We start from the raw sequence: 22,522 nt of genomic DNA on the forward strand, positions 1-22,522 counted from the left end.
GGAGGTCCTCAGGGCCTGGCATGAGTCCTTCCTGGAGTCCGGAGGTCAGCACACAGCAGGGCATGGGGTGGGAGAGGGGGGGCCAGCAGAGTCGAGAAACTAGTGACTGTTGGGTGTCTGCTGAGAAATGCACAAAGCGCAGCGCAGGACAGGAATTCAAGAAGCTCCCAGCAGGACCTGAAGACAGGCTGGGGCTCTCCCCCCTCCTCCCCTTCCTCCTCTGCCCTCCCGCCTGGCCAGTAGACCCCACCCCGTGGGGCCCGTGGAGCAGAAGCTACAGTCACTTCCTGAAGGCAGCAGCCCTGGCTCAGGTCCCACTCGCCCTGTGGCCCGTCACCCGCCTGCAGCCATGGTGAGTGAGCCCCCAAGCCCTTGGAGAGCCCCCCACTGGCCGGAGGCAAGGGACGCCACGGGTGGAAACTGGAAGGCACATTCCAAGAGCGGGCAGGCAGAGGGGCAAGCAGGTTTTCAGGGTTGTGACCGACACAAACGCCCAGAGGTAGGAGGCAGCCAAGACCCACCTCTGGGACAGCTCAGGCTCCCGAGGGGCCTGTAGCAGAGGCTGAGGCTGCGACTAGAAGGGAGATGGGTGGCACTGCCCAGACGACCCCCCCCCCCCCCCGCGCCATGAATAGCAACCCGGTAACAGGCAGCCAGGGTGAGGGGCAGGGCCTTCCTGGGGGCGACAAAGCGGGTCACGCACACGCTGCCAACCCCCCACCCCAGCAGCGCCCCAAGGCCTGACCTGCTGACCCCGGCTTCTCTGGCCCCCTGGGTCACCTGGGAGCCTTGCCACAACCCACCAGTTAGGGGGGCTTCCACAGAGGCGTCTCAGGCCCCGGCACCTTTCCTTGTTCTCTGGATCAGGGCAGAGTGAGGCACAGGCGGGGGCAAAGTTCCCGAGGTCGTACCCTTCCCCTCCCCGGTCTCCTCGACCCCAGGTAAAGCCAGGCCTGGGAGCTGTGGCAGGGCCACCTCTGGGGTGACCTGTCGGTCAGAGCAGCCCTGGCCTACTTGTGCATCTCCTGTGTCCGTGACCAAGGATGTGGGGCTGGTCAAGACCATACCTGGGACGGACTTCCTGTGCCAGGGCTGGTGCGCGTGCCCACGCTCGGGAGCCTGCCTGCCGGGCCTGGTGGGCATCCCTGACCATCAGTCGGGGTGTCTGGGACTGTGGGGCCCTGCCCTCAGGTTTGCCTCTAGGTCTCTTAGTGTCTCTCCACGTGAGTCTGTGTGAGAACGTGATGGTCAGGCCGCCCATATGCCTGTCTCTGTGTCCTGTACGTTCTTTATTTTCAACAAAGAATTACTGAGCATCTTAGCACAGGCCAGGCACTAGGAGGACAGCAATGCACAAGACAAGCTACTGCCCTTGGGGCGCTGACAGTCCACAGGGGCTGGGGAAAGGAGGAGGAGAGAGACCAAAACAAAACAAAAAAATCCCACAAATAGTCAAAACACATTTAAAAAACAAGTATTGGAACCTCCCCGGCGGTCCAGTGGTTAAGACTCTGCACTTCCAATGCAGGGGGCGTGGGTTCAATCCCTGGTCGGAGAACTAATATCCCACATGCCGTGAGGCATGGCCACTGCCGCCCGCCCCCTGCCCAAAAAAAAAAAGTATTAAGTAAAATAAATAGAATGATACAAGGTGTCAGGTACTAACTAAGAGAAACATCAGGCAGGTTGGGGAGGATAGAGAATCCTGGGAAGGGGGAATCCAATCTTCTCTTTTTAATTAGGGTGGTCTGGGAGGAAGTCCTCTCTAATAAGGAATATGGGAGCAGTGACCTGGAAGAGGAGAAGGAGAGCCATGCAGTGGGGAGAGTGTCCCAGGCAGAGGGCAGGAGATGGGAGAAGGGGAGGCCAAGGAGGTGACTGGGTAGGAGAGGTCGAATCTACCGTTCAGGGCCTTTGTGAGATTTTTTTTTTTTTTTTTTTTTTTTATTTGGCTGCACTGGGTCTTGGTTGCAGCACGTGGGATCGTTAGTTGTGGCAGGCGGGATCTAGTTCCCTGACCAGGGATCGAACCCGGGTCCCCTGCATTGGGAGTGCGGAGTCTTGGCCGCTGGACCGCCAGGGAAGTTCCTCGTGAGATCTTTAGCTTCTACTGTGGGGAAATGAAGGAACACGGCCGGATTTTGAGCAGAGGTGCACAAACTGACTCTGGGTTAACTGGCCTCCTCCGGCTGTTGTGAGGGGCCTGACCAGGGATGGGGACGCGGGGGCGGGGGGCGGGGGCGGGCAGGAGACCAAGGAAGAGCCTATTAAATGATCCAGGCAACAGGGGATACTGCCTTACCCGGTTGGGCTCCTCTGGGCCAGGACAGTGGTGCAGGCGGTGAGAAGTGGCTGGATTCCGGATGTATTTTGAAATGAGAAAAGAAGGGCCTGGGGGCATGGCGGGGGGGGGGGGGGGGGGCGGGGAGCTCGAGGATGCTCCCCTGACTGAGGGGGCGGGGCGGGCTATGGGAGCAGCAGGCCCCAGGGGCCCCAGGAGCTCGGGTCCAGAGTGGGATGAGGCTGGGTGCGCATCCTGGTCCTGAGTGGCGAGGTCAGAGGGTGTGGTAGTTTAGGAGGGCCTGCGACCCACCGGGAGGCTAGAGACACAAAAACGTGGGAGTCTATGGCCAACAGAGATGGCGGCCAAGGGCAGAAGGTGGGGGAGAGGAGCTAACTGAACAGGAGCCAGGGGAAGGGGGTGCGTGTCCGTGACCATGTCCGCTTGTCCCACGTCCGTCTCTCCACCACCCGCATGTGTCTGAGTCCCTGCCTGACTCCGTGTCCCCTAGGGGAGTCATCAGGACTTTCGGAGCCTTCAAGCAAAGTTCCAGCCCTCTCAGCCCGAGACCGGCAAACTCCCCCAAGTATCTCCAAAGCCCGAGTTCAACAAACTCCTCAAAAAGTTTCCACAGCCTGAGCTAGGCGAGCATCCCAAGAAGCACCCCCAGCCCGAGTTCACTGATCTGCCCAAGAAGCCCTGCAAACTTGAGTTCAGTGAACTCTCCAAGAAGGTCCCACAGCTCAAGGCCACTCCATTCCCCAGGAAGCCCCTGCAGCCTGAGCTCAGCCACGCCCCAAGGCCCCCCACAGGGCCCAAGTTCGGTGCATTCCCCAGGAAGTCCCAGCAGCCTGAGTCCAATGAGGCCACCCTGAAGCCCCCCCAGCCCAAGTTCAGTACCGTTCCCGAGAAGCCCCCGCAGCTTGGGGTCAGTGGTCTCCCTGAGAAGTCCCTGCCGCAGCCCGAGTCCACTGAGGTCCCCCCAATGCCCCCTTCAAAGCCCGAGTCCAGTGAGCCCCAGCCTCACTCCTCACAGCCCAACTTCAGTACAGTCCCCGGAAAGATGCCACAGCCTCCGCTGAGTGACCTCCCCGAGAAGCCCCCGCGGCCCGAGTGTGGTGACCTCCCCAGGACGTCCTCGGGGCCCGAGTGCAGCCTGCTCCCCAAGGAGTTTCTGCAGCCCGAGTGGCGGGGGCCGCCCTGCAAGTCCTCCCAGCCCAAGCCCAGATCTCTGCCCAGGAAGCAGGCAGAGTTCTTCGGTGACCTCCCTAGAAAGCCTCCACTCCCTGGCTCCCGTTCAGAGAGCTCACTGCCCACTGCCGTTGCAGGCTCCAGCCCTAGGTTCCCACTCAGCCCAGGGTTTGGAGCCAGGCAGCAGAGATCTGGAGCCCTCACTTGCGGTGGAGGCTCGAGGCTGGGCCTCAAACCTGGCCACCCACCCCGGCGGAGGCCTCTCCCCCCAGTCAGCAGCCTGGGCGCCCCTCCAGCCAAGCCCCCACTGCCCCCAGGCCCCAGGGACGTCCAGAGATTTCGAAGGACCTTGGCAGCAGGCACAGGTGGGTGAGGGCGGCCCAGGCAGAAAGGAGGGTGTGGAGGCTCCCTGGCAGTGCCCGCCTCCCTCCCTCCTGTTCTCATCTCCCCACAGCTCTGCCGAGGAGCTTTTCTGCCGGCTTCCTGGCTCGACAGCCTGAAGACACCCCACAGTGAGTAGGAGTCAGGGGGTACAGGCGTGGGTCACGGGACCGAAAGAGGCCCTCATCTCAGGTATCCCCGCAGGGACCCAGATGAGGCCTACAAGCTGTACGAGGACGTGGAGCCCACAGACGACTCCAGCCCCAGCCCCAAGGGCAGAGGTTTGTTGGTGACAGGGCCAGGCCCTCAGCCAGACCAGTCTGCCAAGGCACCTGGGGAACATTTGTCACAAGGGTGTGTTCTGCCATGTTGCTAGCGTGACGCCAAGTGGCAATCCATATCCCTGATGGATTGAAAGCAGCGCCAGGGGAGGAAGCAGAGAGGAGGAGGGGCCTTTCAGAAAGGTCACACCAGCTCCTGGTGGGTGGAACAATGTGAGTAAGGGCAGCCCAGAGGCCAGCAGCCTGACCAGGGTGTGGCCAGGGCAGGGGTGTGGGCCAGGGTGGTGGCAGAAGACATGGAGAGCAGTGGAAGGATCAGGTACAAAGCAGCAAGAGGACTTGGTGGTGCATCACCAGGGACGAGAGCGAGCTCATGACAGGGTTGAGGCCCAAATGTTGAGCCTGCACCTGAGTAAGGGACCCGTGGTGTTGGAGGTGCCTGAGGGATATCCAGGCAGGACTTGGGCCTGAACTCAGAGGCAGGGGCTGGAGACAGGGTGTGGCCGACCCCTCCAGGTCTGCAGTCCCAGGCAACTCTCTCTCTGTGCTCTGGGTTTCCAAGGATGCTTCTTCTCTCCCTTCCACACCTCTGCTCCTGGAGAGCAGGATGAAGGCCAAGCAGGCCCAGCTCGCGGATGATGCATTCACCAACCCCATGTGAAAACACCAAGGCTCCCATGCCAGCACTTCACCGAATGTGCACAGCCCACCACCCCCGAGGCAGTGTCCTGCCCATTTTACAGGAGTGGAAGCTTGAGGACAAGCTTGAGGCAAGAAGTGACTTGCCCCAGGTCGCACAGCCGATACACAGGAGCCCAGACCCTAGGCTCCCGGGCTGCTTCCCTGCCCTGTCTTTGGAAGGGTCTCCTGCAGGGGAACGTTTCATCAGAGGTGCCTTTGGGATCCCCAGCTACCGCTCCCACCTCACCAGCCCACCCTCCAAAGTCTGCTGCCTATACAGCTGTTACTCCTTCCCCAGCCCCTTCTGCTTCTCCTGGGCTTTCCCCAGGGGCTGCTTGCAACACCCCTGTTAGCACAGAGCTTCCTGACAGGGCCCCTCCTGCTTCCGCTCCAGTTAAGCTCTGTGGCTTGGGTCTGGGGGGCCTCTCTTGGGGATGTGGACGTGGGGAGGGAGCACCTCTGGCCATCCACTTCCAGCAGCTCCGCAGGCATGGCCCACCACTTCCCCTTCCCCAACCCCAAGTAGACGAGGCACTTTCCTCCCTCTGCTCACCGTCCCAGCCACTGGACAACCGCCAGTCATTCTTCAAGGTTCTGAGCCGATACCACATGCTTCCCCAGATCTCCCCGCTTCTCGAGTGGGGCTCAGTGATTGTCCCAAAGGCAGCTCTGCCCTTCTCAAGTCTGTCCCCAGTTGGAAGGACTCTGGGCTCCCCCCTCCCACTCTCTGCCTCACTCAGAGCAGTGGCGGCTCCACTAGAGGCTCCCTGCACAGCTGGGGGCTCCTCTGGAGAGGCCGGGCCCAGCTCTTTCTCAGGAGCTGAGGGTAGCGTGCTCAGGATCACACTGCCAGAAAGCTGGGGACACAGGGCACCAGGGTCTGCCCCGCACTGCCGTGCCCAGGGCTGCACTCTCTGGCTGCGGCAGGTCTGTAGGGGCCCTGGGGTGAAGTCAAGGCTGCTCCCAGCCGGGTGACCATCTCCGGCCTGGGCAGCCTCTGGGTGGCACCGTTACCCGAGCACCACCCAGCTGAGGCTGGAGGCAAACTCAGTGTCTGAAGGGGTGGAAGGGCCCCATGCAGATGCCCCTCGGGCAGCTTGATGGAAGGGTCTGCTGGCCTAGAAATGTCCAGAGCAGCACTTCAAGTCACTCAGAGAGGACTGCAAAAAGCTAGGGGCTTCAGGTTCTGGATCCTTCACTCCCCTTGTGTTCACAAGGCTCTCACTGTAAGCCACACCCTTGGCCAACAGGGCTCATACCTGGAAAGCTGGTCATTTGCGGGGTAGTCAGTCCTCACCTGGGAGACCCCTCACAGTCCAGTCTCATCATCAGCCAGGCCAGGCAAGAGTCCCAGCCCAACAGCCCCTTCTTAGAGGGAGACTTCTTTGCTTCCAGGAAATACTTTTCTTCGCCTTACTTTTTGACCCAAATCTCATCACAATTCCCAGAACCCCACCTGCTCTACAAGGCAGGCGTGAAATGGCCTCAAAAGCCTACAGAGAAATCCTGCCTCTACCATTTAACAGCTGGGTGACCTGGGGCAGGCTGTGTTACCTCTCTGAGCCCTTAGGTCCTCCTCGGCAAGCAACTTGGGATGACAGTCAAGACAGCTGAAATGAGTGGTAACGTTTCTGCCACGCCTGTCCTGCGACAGGAGTTAAGAAAATGAAAGGCAATCCACTAGAACTCACAACTCATGAGAAAGGCCTGGGCAGCGGGGTGGGGAGGGGACCAAGGTCCTGAGAACTGACAAGGGAAAGAGCAGGCCGCCAGATTCAGAGGCCGAACCAATGGTCCCTGCCCTAACTCAGCATTCTGACTGTCCCAGATGAAGTGCTGTCTACCCAGCAACCCCCCAGGAGGCCACCACAAGACCAAGAGCCCAGGTACCAGAGGGCAAAGGGAGTGGGACAGGGTGGGGCTGAGCTCTGGGAGGACGGTAAAATGGGGTCCCTGAGAAGCATGTCTTGCTCACGAGCACCCAACTCCCCGGGGGCTCAGGAAGGAGAAGGGCCCCCAGCCACAGCAGTTGCCGCCCACGGACCTGAAGTCTCTGAAGCAGATCCGGAAGGCAGAGAAAGCTGAGCGGGAGTTCCGGAAGAAGTTCAAGGTGTGAACCCCAAGCAAAGCAAGAGTCCTGGGAGGGCTGTGCTCAGCCCCAGTTGACCAAAGCCCCACAAATTCCATCCTCAGAAAGAAGCCAGGCAGGGGTCCTCGGGGTGGCAGCATGACCAAAAGCTCTGATGTCTTCCTCCCCAGTTTGAGGGGGAGATTGTGATTCAGACAAGGATGATGATTGACCCCAACGCCAAGACCCGTCGCGGGGGTGGCAAGCACCTGGCGCTTCGGCGTGGGGAGATCCTGGAGGTGATAGAGTTCACCAGCAAGGAGGAGATGCTGTGCCGGGACACCAAGGGCAAGTGTGAGTGAGCCCAGCAGGGGCAGCCCTGGGAAGACGCCAAACACCAGGGAGGGTGGAGAACTCACCCACCCCCGCTCTCTCCTTGCAGATGGCTATGTACCCAGAACAGCTCTACTGCCCCTGTGAGTGCTGGCCCTGATGGGGTGGGGGATTTAGGGGGGAGGGGTGGGGTGACCCTTACTGACCTTAACTGCGCTCTCAACCAGGGAAACAGAGGTGTATGACGACGTCGGTTCCTGGGGTATGTATGGGGATGCTCCGGGTGGACTGGAAGGGACTACAGTGTCTTGGGAGGGGGTAAGGTCCCATCCCACTCCACCAGGGGCTGCTGGCTACCTGCTTATGGGGCAAGGGTCACTGGAAGTCACCCCTCCTCAGCAGATCCTCTGGATAACCAACCATTCCCCGGGGGACGATAAGGCCTACAGGGGTGGGGACCCAGGACAACCCACCAATCCAGCCACCTCTTAACCGAAGGAGCCCTGGATCCCAGTTTGGCCGTCACAGAACTGCCCAGGCTCCTGTCTGACCACGGACACAGACCACATAAAGCCCCTCTTTTAAAGCAATTCCTGCTTCTTGTCTTGTCTCTCCCTCCTGATGGGCACCACACAGTGGAGCCATGATCAGACACCTGGGGGAATCTGTGGGGTCACCCCCCTTCTCCAAGGTCACACCCCTCAAGGATATAGGCCAGAAAAAGGAGAAAAGTAGGACAGGAGAAGGTAGCAAGGGAGCTGGCACCTTGCTAGACTTAGAGGTGGGAGTCCCCGTGATGGTACCCCGTGTCAGCCGCCAGCCAGAGTGAAGACCCTCCACATCCAACGTGACAAGCAGCAGCTGCAGCTTCTCACAGGCTACACAGCCCAAGTGGACTTACGTATGAGATCACATCTTGGGGGGAATGTGACCCAGTTCTGATAAGAGTCCAGGTATCAAGTTCAGCCTAAACCTCTGACAGGACAAAATATGCTCAGAAACTCTCACCCTACTTGGTCTGTTTTAGCAAAGCAAAGCTGCTATGGACTGAACATTTGTGTCCTTGCTGCCAAAAACAATTCCTGCGTTGAAAACCTAACCCTCAACATGATGGTACTAGGAGGTGGGGCCTTTGGGGAGGGGATTAGGTCGTGGCAGCAGAGCCCTCATGAATGGGATTCGTGCCCCTACAAAAGAGGTCTGAGAGTTCCCTGGCAGGCCAGTGGTTAGGACTCTGCACGCACTTTCACTGCTGAGGGCCCAGGTTCAATCCCTGGTGGGGGAACTAAGGTCCCACAAGCTGTGTGGCGCAGCCAAACAAATAAAGCTAAAAAATTATTTTTTTTAAAAATAAATAAAAGAGGTCTGAGAAAGTTCCCTGGCCCCTTCTGCCATGTGAGGTTACAGCTAGAAGGTGTCATCCACGAACTAGGACCGGGCCCTCACCAGGCACTGAATCTCCCAGCGCTTTGATCTTGGACTTCCCAGCCTCCAGAACTGTGAGAAACAAATGTTTGTTACAGCAGCCAGAGCAGACTGAGACAAAAGTCTAACTGGAAACGAGCCCGATGCAGCATCTGTGCCCTACAGAACTGCACCAGGGGAGACAGGATGGCTCCGACAGCCAAGTGCACCATTAACGAGCCCTGGGGGATTGAGGTCCACTCAGGATTCCGTTTCCACGAAATTTTTCTGAAGTGGCTGGGGCCAGTGGCCTCCCAGCCCAAGGGTCCACAGCTCCAAGGGTAGAAAGGAGACTGAGCAGCTCTAGCTCCCCCAAACTCGGGCGGTTACCCCACAACACACACACAAAAGCAAGCAGCTTTCAGGAACTGGTATTTATTATCAAAGTCATATTCGATGTCAACAAGATGCCACAACTACAAAAAAAATTGCGCACATTGCAATCTCAATGCAAACAGTCAAATGGAATCCCAGTCATTAAAAAAGTAATTCAAATTACCCCAAAAAGCAACTGAATTTTTTAAACATCTTTATACATCCAGCCAACAAATTAAAATGGTTAACAAGAAAAAATACAAATTCAGAGGTCTGGTATCGATGTTTAAAAAAGGCAACTGCTTAAGCATTTCTATCGATTCGAACATCAATCTCTCGGCCACTCAGCTTCATCCCATTCATCATCCGGCAGGCTCTCTCAGCCACCTCTGGCGACTCAAACTTAACCACACCGCACCCCTTGGACTTCCCATTCTCCATCTTGATGTCGGCATACAGCACGTGGCCTGGGCACAGGGAGGGAAGAAGAGACCACAACTCATCAGGCAAACCCAGAGCTCAGCCTCAGTCTGGGCTCCACTCAGTCCAGATCACCTGTTGGATTTCGGTTGACAGAGTCAAAAGGGAGGGTGGCCCTCGCGCCTGGCGCATGAATGCTCAGAACACAGCGGCTGGAACCCAGCTACTATGGCCCTCAGCCACATTGCCATTCTTCTGCCACAGGACAACAATCTGACCCACCATGAGCATTCCTGGCGGCTTCAAATGCACACTTTTACTCTCAAGAGTTATAAAAAGACGCTGTGTGAAGCCAGCTTTACAGGCAAATTTCACAGAGGCTTCACTTATTTAATACACTGCTCCACCGCATTTACAAGGCCAATGCCAATACCATGGACACTTCTGTACTGTCCAAATACAAGCTTTGTAATAATTGGCAAACAGGTTACAAATATTCATTCAAGCTCCGGTTAAGCATCCAGGTATGTGTCAAGCACCATGGAAACAATCTACAAGGGAAGAGCCACAGAAACACAGGGCCAAGAACACACAGTGTAACTGGTGCTGGCACTCACAATTCTAGGGCCATCAACTCTGCTTAAGAGGTCAACATCCTGGAGGGCTTCTCACGGGAAGGGTCTAAAACAGCTTAGGGTGACATTAAGTCGTACAGGGGATCGTAGTTTGGGCTTTCTCTTGACAGCAGAGGGACACCTCCGGGCATCTGTGGCAGGGGGAAGTGATCCAATTTGACTTTTCAGAATATCCACTACAACTTGGGAACTAAGGAGTGGAAAGAGGACAAGAACAGGGCAAGAAGGCAGGCTATGGCTCAACAGTTGACCCGAGAGAAGAACCAGGAGAAGCAGCAATTGTGGTGAAATCTGAGTCACTGCAGCAAAAGGAAATGAGAAAACACTGAGGAAGCCTTGATCCAGGGAGCTACCCAGACCTCTGGCTTAGGGCTGGGGCTCCCAACTTGACACGGTTAAAAGAAAAGAGGTGGTAGGCGTGAGGGGCAGGGCCTCAACCGGAGACAACTTCTTTTTGGCCACAAAGTGACCCTTCCAGAATGGCTGCCTGGTGTGCCAGGAAACCTCTATCAGAGACCCTTAGCTTCATCGCACACAAGCTACTGTGTGCCCAGAGCCTGTGAAACCTCACCCAAGGGACCTGCTGGGCGAGTGCTCTCTGAGGCGCAAACCAATAGTGCTATTGTGGAAAACAACCTTGTCTCAGATGTATTTATTTTATTTAGCTTTGTCACTTAGAAGCCATGTGACCTTGGGAACATGATTTGGCCTGACTGTAAAATGGGGTCAACACTACCTCCTTTCAAAAACCGGAAGGGGGAAAAAAAGAGAAAAACAAAGATGAAATGAGAACACAGGTGAAAAAGTATCTGACACATAAAAGGAAACTCAACAACCTGCTTGAATATTTGCACAGGCAGAAAAATGGCAAGTCCCATCCATCCTCCAGAGTCACGGAAGGTGTCTGTGAAGACTAGGATGGAAGCCTCGCTGCATGACTCCAATGCAGCACCAACAAGCCACAACACAAGGAAGCACCTAGAAAGCCTCTCAAATACTTACCACATTCGTTGAACTTGTCTTTTAGCATCTTCCATGTAAAATCAAATGGGAGCTGAGGGAGAAAAAGGAGACTGGTGAGTGATTCAACCAAATCCTAATGCACAAACGTCAACTGTCTCAGAGTGCCTTTAAAACTTATCACACAGAGAAACTGGCTGACCTTCACACTGAGACTGATCAGCAGGGAACAGAGTCTGTCTGCGTGAGGTTCTAAACTAGCACAGCAAGTTCATTCCCTCCTGTCTGCATCTGTCTGTGGAAGCACCATGCACAGAGCAGAACACACAGCTGCCTGTGGTGAGCAGCCCACAGAACCACTGAACAGTAGCTAAAGGTGGTCAATCTGGTAAAGATAATTCAGATACAGCCTTTCCCCCCCACCCCTGAACTGTCGTGCCATGTCATTTAGCAGCTCATCAAGCTGACAGTTCAAGAAACTCAAATTCTTCAGATCACTGGCTTTTCCATCCAGTAGTCAGAGAAGCTTAGGATTTCGCAAAACCCACTATTTCTGCTGCACGAGTATTCACGAGCTCTCACATTCCCTCCTCATTCTCCCAACACCAAACTTCGGGGAAAGTGGCAAAGGGCCCTTGCACGCTACTCAGCTCTCCCTCTGACTTCGACCTGTTACCACTCGGTCCTGCTGGCTTCCTGCCCCCTCCTCCCTTGTGCATACAACCCCTGAGAAGTTCCTGAGGAGCCACTTACATTTCTCACAAATATCTGGCAGGCCTTCCTGGCCACCCCAGGAGCATGGCCTCCGGCTCCACCAAAGGAACCTGCGAAGCTTCCTCCAAAGTTGCCACGCTCCATCTCGATGGCACGGTCAAAGCTGGCACCGCCACCACCACCCATGGCCAGGCCCATGCGCTCAATGCCAGCGCCCAGGGCCGGGCCCATGGCGGGACCCATGCGCTCCAGGCTGTTGGCGCCCATGCGCTCCAGGCCCATGCGCTCGAGACTGTTGGCGCCCATACGCTCCAGGCCCATGCGCTCCAGGTTGTTGGCGCCCATGCGCTCCAGGCCGGTGGCCATGCGATCCATCACAGGGCCCATGCGCTCCAGGCCTGCCCCCATGCCTGCGGGCACCATGCGCTCCATGCTCAGGCCCATGCGCTCGATGGCAGGGCCCATTCGCTCCACGCCAGAGCCCATGCGCTCGATGGTCTGGCCCACACGGTCAATGGGTGCGGCCATACGCTCCAGGCCAAAGCCCATGCCGGCACCCATGCGCTCCACACCAGAGCCGATGCGCTCCATGGTCTGGCCCATGCGCTCGATGCTGGAGGCCATGTGGTCGAGGCCCAGTGGGCCCATGCGCTCGATGCCGGAGCCCATGCGCTCGACTGAGCCCATGCGGTCCATGACCAGGCCCATGCGCTCAATCTCAGAGCCCACACGATCCATGCCGTGGCCCAGGCCTGCACCCATGCGCTCCATGCCGGCACCCCCAATGCGGTCAATGCCGGGGCCCATCCTCTCAATTCCAGGGACACTGCCTCCGCCTCCACCTAAAACAGAGACATGAAATGTGTCAGGCATATGTCAGGTACTTGAGGATCTGTGTGCACACCATGCCAGGAGGGTTCCCTGGGTGCAGAGGCCTGGGCACTTCACAAGCTCAATCACGGTTCAGAAATTTTAAGTCCCACAATAAGTTATCATTACATATCCTGCAAATGTTGACAACTGTTAAAGCTGGGTAGTGAGTACATCATTCTTCCTACTTCTGTGCCACAGTTAATTTCCATAATAAAATTTAAAGAGGGAAAAAACCCACCCCGAGAACTTTGATCAACAATGTTCTCCACATTACTTCAAAAGTGCTAATACTTGTGACAAGCTTTGTGAGCAACAGGCATCAACTCCTTGAGAACTCTGCAGTTTCCCCACCACCAGACATTGATAAAAGCTCTGGGGGGCGGCGGGGGGGGGGAGCGCGAGGGACAGAAACCCCACACTCAGATGGTCACCCGACATAATGGATTACATGGATTATAATGGGGACAATTAAAATTGCTCACAACCTCTATCCTCTCCCAACTTGTCCCTCTACAATGCCCTGCTGGTAACCAGTCTGGCTGCATTTCCTTAGCACCTCCACGGCATAAGTAAGTTATTACACAGCCATGTAATCAGGCAGAGATAAAGAAAACAAACACCAACACGAATACAGATCCTCATGTACAAATGAACACAGCCAGCCACTTCTAGGGAACCTTACTCTGTCACGGAAACCGCCAACCGACTTTGCCGTGTATAACTTTGCTAGCTTTGGAGGAAAAAAATCTGATGGCACTGCAGAGTAGATTTAGTAACAGGCCTGGGATCAGTCCCTCACTGTCATGGTTCAGCTGGACACATGCTGGCAGGTCAGCAGTGCACAGCCGACCCTGTGATGCTTACAATTCTGGAGAAGGAGGGTCTGGCTCCACCACCAAGGCCACTGGCCACCAAGTTTTTCCACATGCAGAGCCCGAGAGTCCCCCTCACTCAAGCTTCACGACCACCACCACCTGCCTCTGAAAAATGGGCAGCTGGGCCCTCAGCCAGCCCATTCTTGAATCAAGCAGCCCAGGCCAAGATGCAAATTCCAAAAGAGGAAATTCAGCCGTTTCTTTGATTCTCTAACTGACCAAAGCTGTGACCTCGCACGAGTCACGCCACTTCTCGGTGACTGTTTCCTTGGCTGAATAACAGTGCACCAAGTGGCAAAATATAAACACAATTTTAAGAATATTAAGCTTTCACAGCAGAAATATCTCAGCAACTATAAAAAATGTAAGAGACCTAGAGAGGGTGGGTAGCATCCCCAAAAGTACCAAAAATGAGGGTGACACTCCAGATGCCAATAGCAGCAGAGAACTAGGAAGAAACGGTACCCACATGGAGTTCTAGAATCAGCCCACCACAGAAATAAATCCAGCAAGTGGAGTTACCAAGGAAATGCCAAGATGCTCAGAGCCATGAGGAAAAAAAAAAAAAATCAGACTGAATTAAAGTACATTTAGTTTTAGGTACCCCTTAAAAAAAAGTGTATTAATGGGAAAATATATTCCAAAATATCTACAGCATTCATTGCAGGGCAATGAGATTTCAGGTATTTACTTTCTTCATAATGTTCTGAATTTTTGTGAGTACACGTGTACATAGGAAACATATGCTATGATTAGGTGGTGTACACTTTTATAATCAGGTGAAATATTTACTTTTAGCAATTTACAATTTTATAATACTAGAAACAAGAAAGCCCCCAGATTACACAGACATTTTGACAATGGCTAACGTGTACGCAGCACATACATAGGTCCTCTTTTATGCATTAACTCATTTACTCTACAGAACAACCCTATGAGGTAGGTACCATTATATCCCCATTTTACAGTACGAAAAACAGAGAAGTTCAGTAACTTGCCAAATGTCACACAGCTAGGAGGAGCCAGAGCTGGTTCCCCACCCCAGGCAGTCTATTTTAGAGCCCATGCTTTCACCACTACACTACTATCCCCGGTAACACAGGCCTATTCTAAAAATCAAAACATCAAAACTAAGCGTTTCCTACCTCCTCCCTGCTTTGCAATGATCTCTCCTCTCTTCAGTGCATTACTTAGGATTTCTAAGGAAATCAGGAAGAAAAAAAAATTAGCCAAATTCCTCTATGGTAATAGAAATTTATTACAGATTCCAGAGCAGGACTACTACTAATTAAAAAATAAAAAAGGAAAGGGGAAGGGGTTGAGAAATATACACACAGACAAGGTCATTTTACTGGAAAACTGTAAGGGTCCTTGATGATGGGTCATGATGCTAGAGTTCCATGTAGCTCCAGAGTCTGAGGCCCAGTTGGCAGGGCCTCTGGTACTGCACCCACGAGCTGAACTTGGAAGGTTAGAGCAAGAATGGGGCCAGTAGCACAGTTTTCTAAAGCTGGTCCAGACACTCAGTACTCACAGACTGAAGCGTGCACTCACCCACCCAGATCCAATCAGCACCTCACAGTTACCCTTCAACAAACTACCGCTGTAGCTACACTTAGAGCCCAACCCCAGAAAACCAGCAGCAACCGCATGCACTGCTGGAAATATGACCTAATCAACGAGCCAGGCAAGGGAAGACTGCAGCAAACTGAGCCTACAAGCCCTGCCTGGAAGGAGCTAAATGTGATGGTAACCAAGTGACAGACAAAGCCTCAGGTAAACAAAACCCCAACACACTCAGCTTTCCAAAACAGCAATACTGCTGCTTGCTGGCTGGCAGTTCATTCAAACCTCTATTAAGTTTGTCTAATGCTATCATTAGTGTTAGCTTTTAAGTTTCTTCTGGGTCTTTCACTATATAAAAGAAACTTGTACCCACCCCCTCTCTGGTCCTGAAGTGTGCTGAGCAACATGGACAACAGCCACAGAGCACATATCATATTTTGACCATGACTGTGAGAGATTAAACCCTAGCCCTGCAGCTGTTTCAAGTATTACAACTACCTGCTAAAGGAAGGGGATGGGAAAGTACACCAAGAAAACAGACCTCCAGCCAGGAAGCAAGACCGGGGCTTATTCTTCCATGATGCCTGGGAGCCTACTCAGCACGCCCAGGCCTAGGTTCTAGCTCCTAAAACAGCACTTGGATCAAACCATTCCCTGGCAAAAGACTTCACAATCAGCCGACCACCGATTTGAAGAGAAAGGCCAAATTATTTTCATGGGTGTTCACAGGGCCCCCTGCTCTGACCTAAAACTTTATAATCTGTTCTGTTCTTCCCACCCCAAATAGACTGACATCTCCAAGCCTCTGCACCTGATGCTGTCCGCCCTCTCTGTGGGCCAGTACCCCACTTCTACCTATGCTGAAGTCCAGCCCCTCCAGCGTGAACTGCATCTCCTGCATGGTCTTCTTACACCCCTGCCTGGATCCTGTGTTCTCTGAGCAAAACACTTCTATCAAGCATCTAGAGCAGTGCTTTTTCAAATCTTAACACAGAAAATGATCGCCTTTGTGTGGTGCTCACATAGCTGCCGAGAGCCCGGGAATCAACATCTCCACTGGCTCCCTCAACTAGGCCACTTCTACGTGCTGATCTCTGGTGCTGCCCCAAGCCACTCTGAGCACCGTCTCCTCAGCTACACCACATCCTTCAAAGTTAAGGATCACATATCTATCTATAGCCCTGGAGCACCAAGTACAGTTGTTTGCACAAAGAACTACTGCCTTGATAGGAAAAAAGGGATACTGAATAGGGAGAGCACTACAAAAGTAGCACACCAAAATGATCCAACTGTCAAGTAAATAATACAGAAAAAAAAGATCAAGAACTGAATCTGAAAAAAAAAAAAAACAATCCAGGCAACTACTCTGAAAACTTGACTTAAAGATTTTACTTGGTACAAAGACCATTTCACTAACTTGAGTCTGATCATAAGTAGCAGGAGAACAAAAGCTCCTTGCTCTTGCCCATGGTCACTCTGGGAAGCCTCAGGACAAACAGACCATGGTCTCAATCAGAAAGAAGGTGCCAAAGTAGCAGGAGATAGGCCTGCAGATGACCTTCCTATATTCAGGTCAGGACAGGACGTGTTTCCTGATGCCACGTGAAATAAGCTCACCAGTCCACCTCTTGTGCCTCCACAGGATCTGGGACAAGGCTGACAAGCCTCATCACAGAGCTGAGGTGAGAGGACCCAGAGCAGCAAAGGACTGAAGGCTCAAGAGCAGCACAAAGTGCCTGTGGGAGGAAAGTCACGTGCCATTTTGTTCTTCTCACCACAGGTATCCATCCACAAATTAGTATTTGCAGCCAAATGACAATAAATTAAAATTTTTTAATACCCTACCATTTCAAGACACAAAAAACAAAGCCAGTCATGGCAACAAGAAACTTTTAACTGACCTAGTCACATACAGATTATGAACTCACCCCCAAATTCTAAAGCTCTGGAACAATCTAGAATAAAGCTACAGTCATATCAAGTAAGTACAGAAAAAGTAAATCTTCAGTACCAGCTACTTTTTTTCCTCTTTTTTTTCCTTTTTCTTTTTTTTTTTTTTTTTTAAAAGAAGAAAGCAAAGCTAGTTTTGATGCAAGAAAAATCACTTAATTATCCTAACCATGGTCAGGGGGACAAATGAAACAAAAGCCAACAGTCTACTCTGAGAGAAACAGTTCCTAATAATTCCTGGTTTCCATGAAGGAAACAAAGAAGATAGGATTCCTGGAGATAAATACAGCTCAGCTCATACAAACTAGACATAAAAAAGCTTAAAATCCTCACAGCTAGCCCAAGGTGTCCCATAAAGACAGGCTGAACACTCTTTGAGGTTATCACCTAGTAGCCGCCTATCTGCACAGGCTGAGAAGCTGATGAAGATGGAGGAGGGGGTGTTGGGGAGAGAGTTATCCATGCTCTAAATCTCCTTTGAGAGAAACAAACTTCAGAGCCCAGGAATAGACAATCTCCTTATTCCAAACTAACTAAGAATCAGGCTGACAGATTCTCAGAAACGTCTAAACTCCAAACAGGGGAAGACATCCATGGAAAAGTAAAGAAGAAACTGCTTTGCAAACTAACCAAAACTACATTTAGACAGACCCAATACTCCAGGCCTTCCAACATTAGGAAACTTCCCTGTTCACCAAGATCTCTTTCAATTGCATCAGCAAGCACACCGTCATCCTTTGTTAACTGGAACACCAGAGGCCCCTGGACTAAGGAGACTCACACCCCCACTGAGCAGGGCCTTGAAGATCTCTACCGTGACTACACAGCCACAACGTCATGTAAACACAGCAGTTTTTAACTCCACAGCAAGAAAACACCTTATACCAATGTGAAAAAAGCAGCCATCTGAAAAGACTAAAGACAAATGGTGCTGTTGATACCAATAAAAAAATTCAAGGACCAAAAGTTCGTATCTAGACCTAGAAAACATACAATTTTTTTAAAGCCTAAGGAAAAATAGCTGACTTTGCCTAAGAACCTCCCGACATCAGGGTGAGCCTGCACCCCCGGGGGGTTGACCCCGCCCACATAGGGGCCCATGGGGCCTTCTTACCCATTCCTCTGCCAAGGGGCTCTCCAAAGCTTCGAGACATTCCCATTTCATTTCTGGCAAAGTCTCTCTCAAATCCTCCACCCATGCCACGCTCCATCTCTGTGGAAAAAAATATTACCCTAGGCCTTTCCAAGAATACCATCATGTTTTAGACATTAAAAACAAAAAACTATAAACACACAACAGCTACCAGCAAGTCAGCATGTTTTAGTTTTTCTATAGGAAACCATCGTTCATCCTTTATTCCTTAAAAAAGGAAGTCACCTCAAATGAATCCCTGAAAACAACCCACCTTTAGTCCATTAGGACTAATTTCCAGCTTACACACAGTCACACAATGGATACACCAAGCACCCAGTACTGCAGTAACTGGTGTGGGGAGGCTGCAGTGCATGAGGCATCAAAGGTAGGCTGCAGGAGAGCCTGCCTATGTTACAGCAGCAGCAGGTACCACTTCTGGGGCACCTCCCACATGCCCTGCCCTGCCCAGGGCTTTATATGTGCTATTATTTCATGGAATCCTCACAACCAGACTGTACACCTACATTACCCTCCATCACCACTGCCCCTTTACAAAGAAACTGAGGCTCAAATGACAGCATCTTGACCAAGGTCACATGCCTGGTAAGGAGTGAGGCAAAGGCTGGAACCTAACTCCAATGCAAAAACCCATGTTCCAATCACAAGCACAGCCATGAGAACAGAGAAAGACGCCTGTGTGCAAACAACATGACTTCTCTACTGACAACTGGAGTGGTTTCATCTACATAATGGGGTTTGGTAACTTCATTATTTTTTTCTATGCTGATTGCAGTAGTATTTGTTGTTTTTCAGTGTCTTTTTTTTTAAACAAATTTATTAATTTACTTATTTATTTTTGGCTGTGTTGGGTCTTCGTTGCTGCGCATGGGCTTTCTCTAGTTGCGGTGTGCGGGCTCAGTAGTTGTGGCGCACGGGCTTAGCTGCTCCGCGGCATGTGAGATCTTCCCGGACCAGGGCTCGAACCCGTGTCCCCTGCACTGGCAGGCGGATTCTTGACCGCTGCGCCACCAGGGAAGTCCCACAATGTCTTTTAAAAACAAAGGTCTTCGGACTTCCCTGGTGGCGCAGCGGTCAAGAATCCGCCTGCCAGTGCAGGGGACACGGGTTCGAGCCCTGGTCCGGGAAGATCTCACATGCCGCGGAGCAGCTAAGCCCGTGCGCCACAACTACTGAGCCTGCGCTCTAGAGCCCGCAAACCACCACTACTAAGCCCACGAGCCACAACTACTGAAGCCTGCGCACCTAGAGCCCATGCTCTGCAATGAGAAGCCTGCGCACCGCAACGAAGAGCAGCCCCCACCCGCCGCAACTAGAGAAACCCCGTGCGCAGCAACGAACATCCAACGCAGCCAAAATTAAATAAATAAATTTATTTAAAAACAACAACAAGGTCTTAGCTTCTGTGGGGGAAAAGCCCCGCCACAGCTGTCACCTATTTGAGAAACCCTTTCATGACTCCTGTCACTGGCTACTTCTTTCCTTGTATATTCATCTAAAGCAAGACTTAAAATGTGCATCACACTTTGTCTCCTTTCCATACCGAGAGGTCCCTGGAAAACCCAGTTAATTAATCTTGCTCCTTAGAAATATCAGGTATACATGTGCTACATAATGGACATCTTTTACTGCACAACTACAAAATATGCAGCTGGAGCCCCTATACTTTGAAAGAAGTAAATGAGTCTATTACAAACGTGGAAGCGGACTAGCATTATGAATTAATAAGAAGATGCAGCAGATGACAATGGTGGACTTTACATTCATAGCTTGAATCCACCCAACTGAATCCCATAGGTTGGTGGCATGCTATCTGCTGGAAATATATCTAACTTGTGCGAGCCTGTATATGCAGAACAGAAATCCCAGAGTGGCACCGTAATGGATGGGGGCTCTCCTGCACTCCTTTAATCCTTACCGTAAGCCCGTGAAGAAGACACCCCCCACAAACATTAGGAAGTCACATGCAGGCAGTAATGTGTTGGCAAAGGCCTCAGAATTTATCTTCCCAACTGTCAACAGAGTGTAGAGTACAGGGAACCAACCCTGTACGAACTCCAATGTACTCCCCACCGACACAAAAAAGAGAGCAAGAGAGACAGAGAAAGAATTTTCATTGTCAAATATTGCATCAAACCAGTCATCATTTAATATTTGATGATCTTTCAATTTAAAATTTTTGTACCCGTTCTATAAAGATTTGACCTCTACTGGTTGGTTGACTAGCCCTGAGAATCTGATTTCTGATCAGTCTAATGTTGTCAGCACCTGTGACTATAATGTGACGCATCATGATAATCAACTAAACATTAAGTTAAATCTGAAACATCCCTATCAACTTTTTCCCAGTGATCAAAACCTTCCTTGGACGCAGCACCCAAGGGCTCTAGAGCCAATTCCACCCAAATCTCAAAACAGCTCCAGGGCAAGGAAGGCCCTGTTCTCTGCTGTAGAGGATGGAGAAGGAGGACTCTGAGTATCTATCTGTATCAGAGAGCAACTAATAAGCACACAGCGTAAGAACACATCTTCCACTGTGGCTCTTCAGGACAATCAGCACTCTGAACCTTGAATCACCAGGCTCAGAAGCGTGACTGCTGCATTCCACCTGCCAGATTACCAAAGACTTTGTCCCCGTGGCTCAGCACAGTTCCTACCCTCGTTTCCATCTACTTCTAAGTCGCGTCACTCAATTCCTCAGAGCAGCAACCCAAATCTCCTTTCTAATGGCTCATCTGTTCTGAGCAAACACTTTATTAAGCCAGACCTCTCCAACTCTCACTTTTTATTAAAAACTCCATGCACACATGAGCTAAAGGCAAGCCTGAAAGCACACTGGAAACACAGACCTTTGTCCCTTCATTCCTTATTAATGGTAAGAACCTTCCTGAATCTCTTCATCATCATCTAGAACAAGGCACTCCATGAAGAAGGGCAGCTTATTCATCAGGAATGTCACTCTTTGCAGTTTGACAGTTAATATCTATCCTAGTAAGGTTCTTGCTTGCTCTGTACCATCTTCACATGATATGTTACTACAGACCAGCAAAGAAACATTTAAACCCAAGTCCTTATGTGTATAACTGAGTCACTTTGCTGTACAGGAGAAATTAATGCAGCATTGTAAATCAACTATACTTCAATTTAAAAAGGAAAAAACAAAAGAAACCCCAAGTCCTTAGTAACTTCCCATTTCAGAAAAGTCTGTGTATAAAAGCAGCAGCATTCCCACAGGTGTGGGTCAGAGTCCACCCACACCCAGAGGATTTAGAAAGACAGATTTTCATAACAGCAAGTTTCTCCTGGCATTTTACAGCCCTGCTGGTGGGCGGGGGCGGGGGCGGGGGGGCGGGGGGTGACGCCTGAAGGCAATTCTAAAAGGCAGAATCTCAGTGTGATTAAGAGCCAAGCTCTGGAGCCAGACAGCCGGGGTCCATATCCCACCATTACTAGCCATCGGACCTTAGGCAAGTCACTGTGGGCCTCAGTTTCCAATGAAATGGGGATAACAGTACCTACACGTCATGCGGTTCTTGCGAGGACTAAATGAAATAACACAGTGTTACTACTACAAGTGATATAATTATATTTCGGTTATTAAGTTGGGAGGGCTGGAAGATTTAAATAATAGTATGCCAAATTTTGCATTATATAAATGCTAAATTAAACAAATGCCTCTGCTCACAATTTGGAGACATCAGAGCAGATGGTCAAGAACTCACCCAGTCCAGCACTCCAGGGGAGACAAGTGCTGGAGGCAACAGGAAAGCTTTAAAGTTTTATTGGACAATTATTGGGAAGATCTGAAACACAGAAAACCTCAAGAATTAAGTAACTAAGGGAATTAACACTTCCCTGCCACTAAGTCTAGCTTCTGGAATACAAACTATTTAAGGCAATTCAAAGATATCAGATTCAGTACAGAAGTGGAAGCGAGAAATCACTTATTAAAAATGGGTCTGCTGCCTAAAGGTCACCTGAGAGCCAACAGCCAACAAAGGTAGGTATAAGCAGGAAGGAAACACAAATCTTACCGTTTATTCTGCCCATGTTCATCCCAGATCCAAATCGACCCATGTTTTCCATACCACCACCAAAGGGTCCCTCCATGCCTGAAAGAGACGTTCGCATTTTAGCACCAGCCTAACAAGACTCAGACTGAACAAGCAAAGAAAAATGTTTTTACAAGTTTCACCTACGGCACTGTCTGCCAAAAACTCACTTAAGGGCTTTGGGAGAAAAAAGGCTAGTGCCTTTACTTAAAAATCACTATCTTCAAAAGGCTGATCTGATCCAACCCCCTCAATGAAGAGACAAGCAAAGAAGGCCCAGAGAGATGGAGTGATTTGCCCAAGGTCACAGAGCTAGTTAGTGACAAAGC

General features: G+C 51.6%; 2 protein-coding genes across 9 annotated transcripts in view; one reads left to right on the top strand and one right to left on the bottom strand.

Moving 5' to 3' along the window:
* Positions 1 to 20: 20 nt before the first annotated feature.
* PRAM1 (PML-RARA regulated adaptor molecule 1) lies at positions 21 to 7,742 on the top strand (the record flags this gene model as incomplete). Its single annotated transcript, XM_079918708.1, has 11 exons — positions 21 to 44; positions 188 to 352; positions 2,793 to 3,837; positions 3,927 to 3,984; positions 4,058 to 4,134; positions 6,644 to 6,701; positions 6,817 to 6,925; positions 7,075 to 7,237; positions 7,326 to 7,359; positions 7,444 to 7,478; positions 7,619 to 7,742. 11 exons carry the CDS (start codon positions 21 to 23, stop codon positions 7,654 to 7,656), a joined length of 1,806 nt encoding a protein of 601 aa, XP_079774834.1. The 3' UTR covers positions 7,657 to 7,742.
* Positions 7,743 to 9,045: 1,303 nt separating this feature from the next.
* HNRNPM (heterogeneous nuclear ribonucleoprotein M) overlaps positions 9,046 to 22,522 on the bottom strand; it is a 39,061-nt gene continuing 25,584 nt past the window's right edge. For 3 of the 8 annotated variants that reach the window (XM_079915573.1, XM_079915572.1, XM_079915571.1), the window contains 6 exons: positions 22,176 to 22,253; positions 18,103 to 18,201; positions 14,618 to 14,671; positions 11,764 to 12,566; positions 11,053 to 11,104; positions 9,046 to 9,462 (listed from right to left, as the gene is read on the bottom strand). In XM_079915573.1, coding sequence (XP_079771699.1) covers positions 9,299 to 9,462; positions 11,053 to 11,104; positions 11,764 to 12,566; positions 14,618 to 14,671; positions 18,103 to 18,201; positions 22,176 to 22,253 — 1,250 coding nt within the window. In that variant the 3' untranslated portion in view covers positions 9,046 to 9,298. The remainder of the gene's footprint in view (positions 9,463 to 11,052; positions 11,105 to 11,763; positions 12,567 to 14,617; positions 14,672 to 18,102; positions 18,202 to 22,175; positions 22,254 to 22,522) is intronic. The other 5 variants (XM_079915578.1, XM_079915577.1, XM_079915574.1 and 2 more) reach the window with 2 other exon arrangements.

Source organism: Stenella coeruleoalba (genome assembly GCF_951394435.1).
Source record: "Stenella coeruleoalba genome assembly, chromosome: 3".
NCBI classification, from domain to species: Eukaryota; Metazoa; Chordata; class Mammalia; order Artiodactyla; family Delphinidae; genus Stenella; species Stenella coeruleoalba.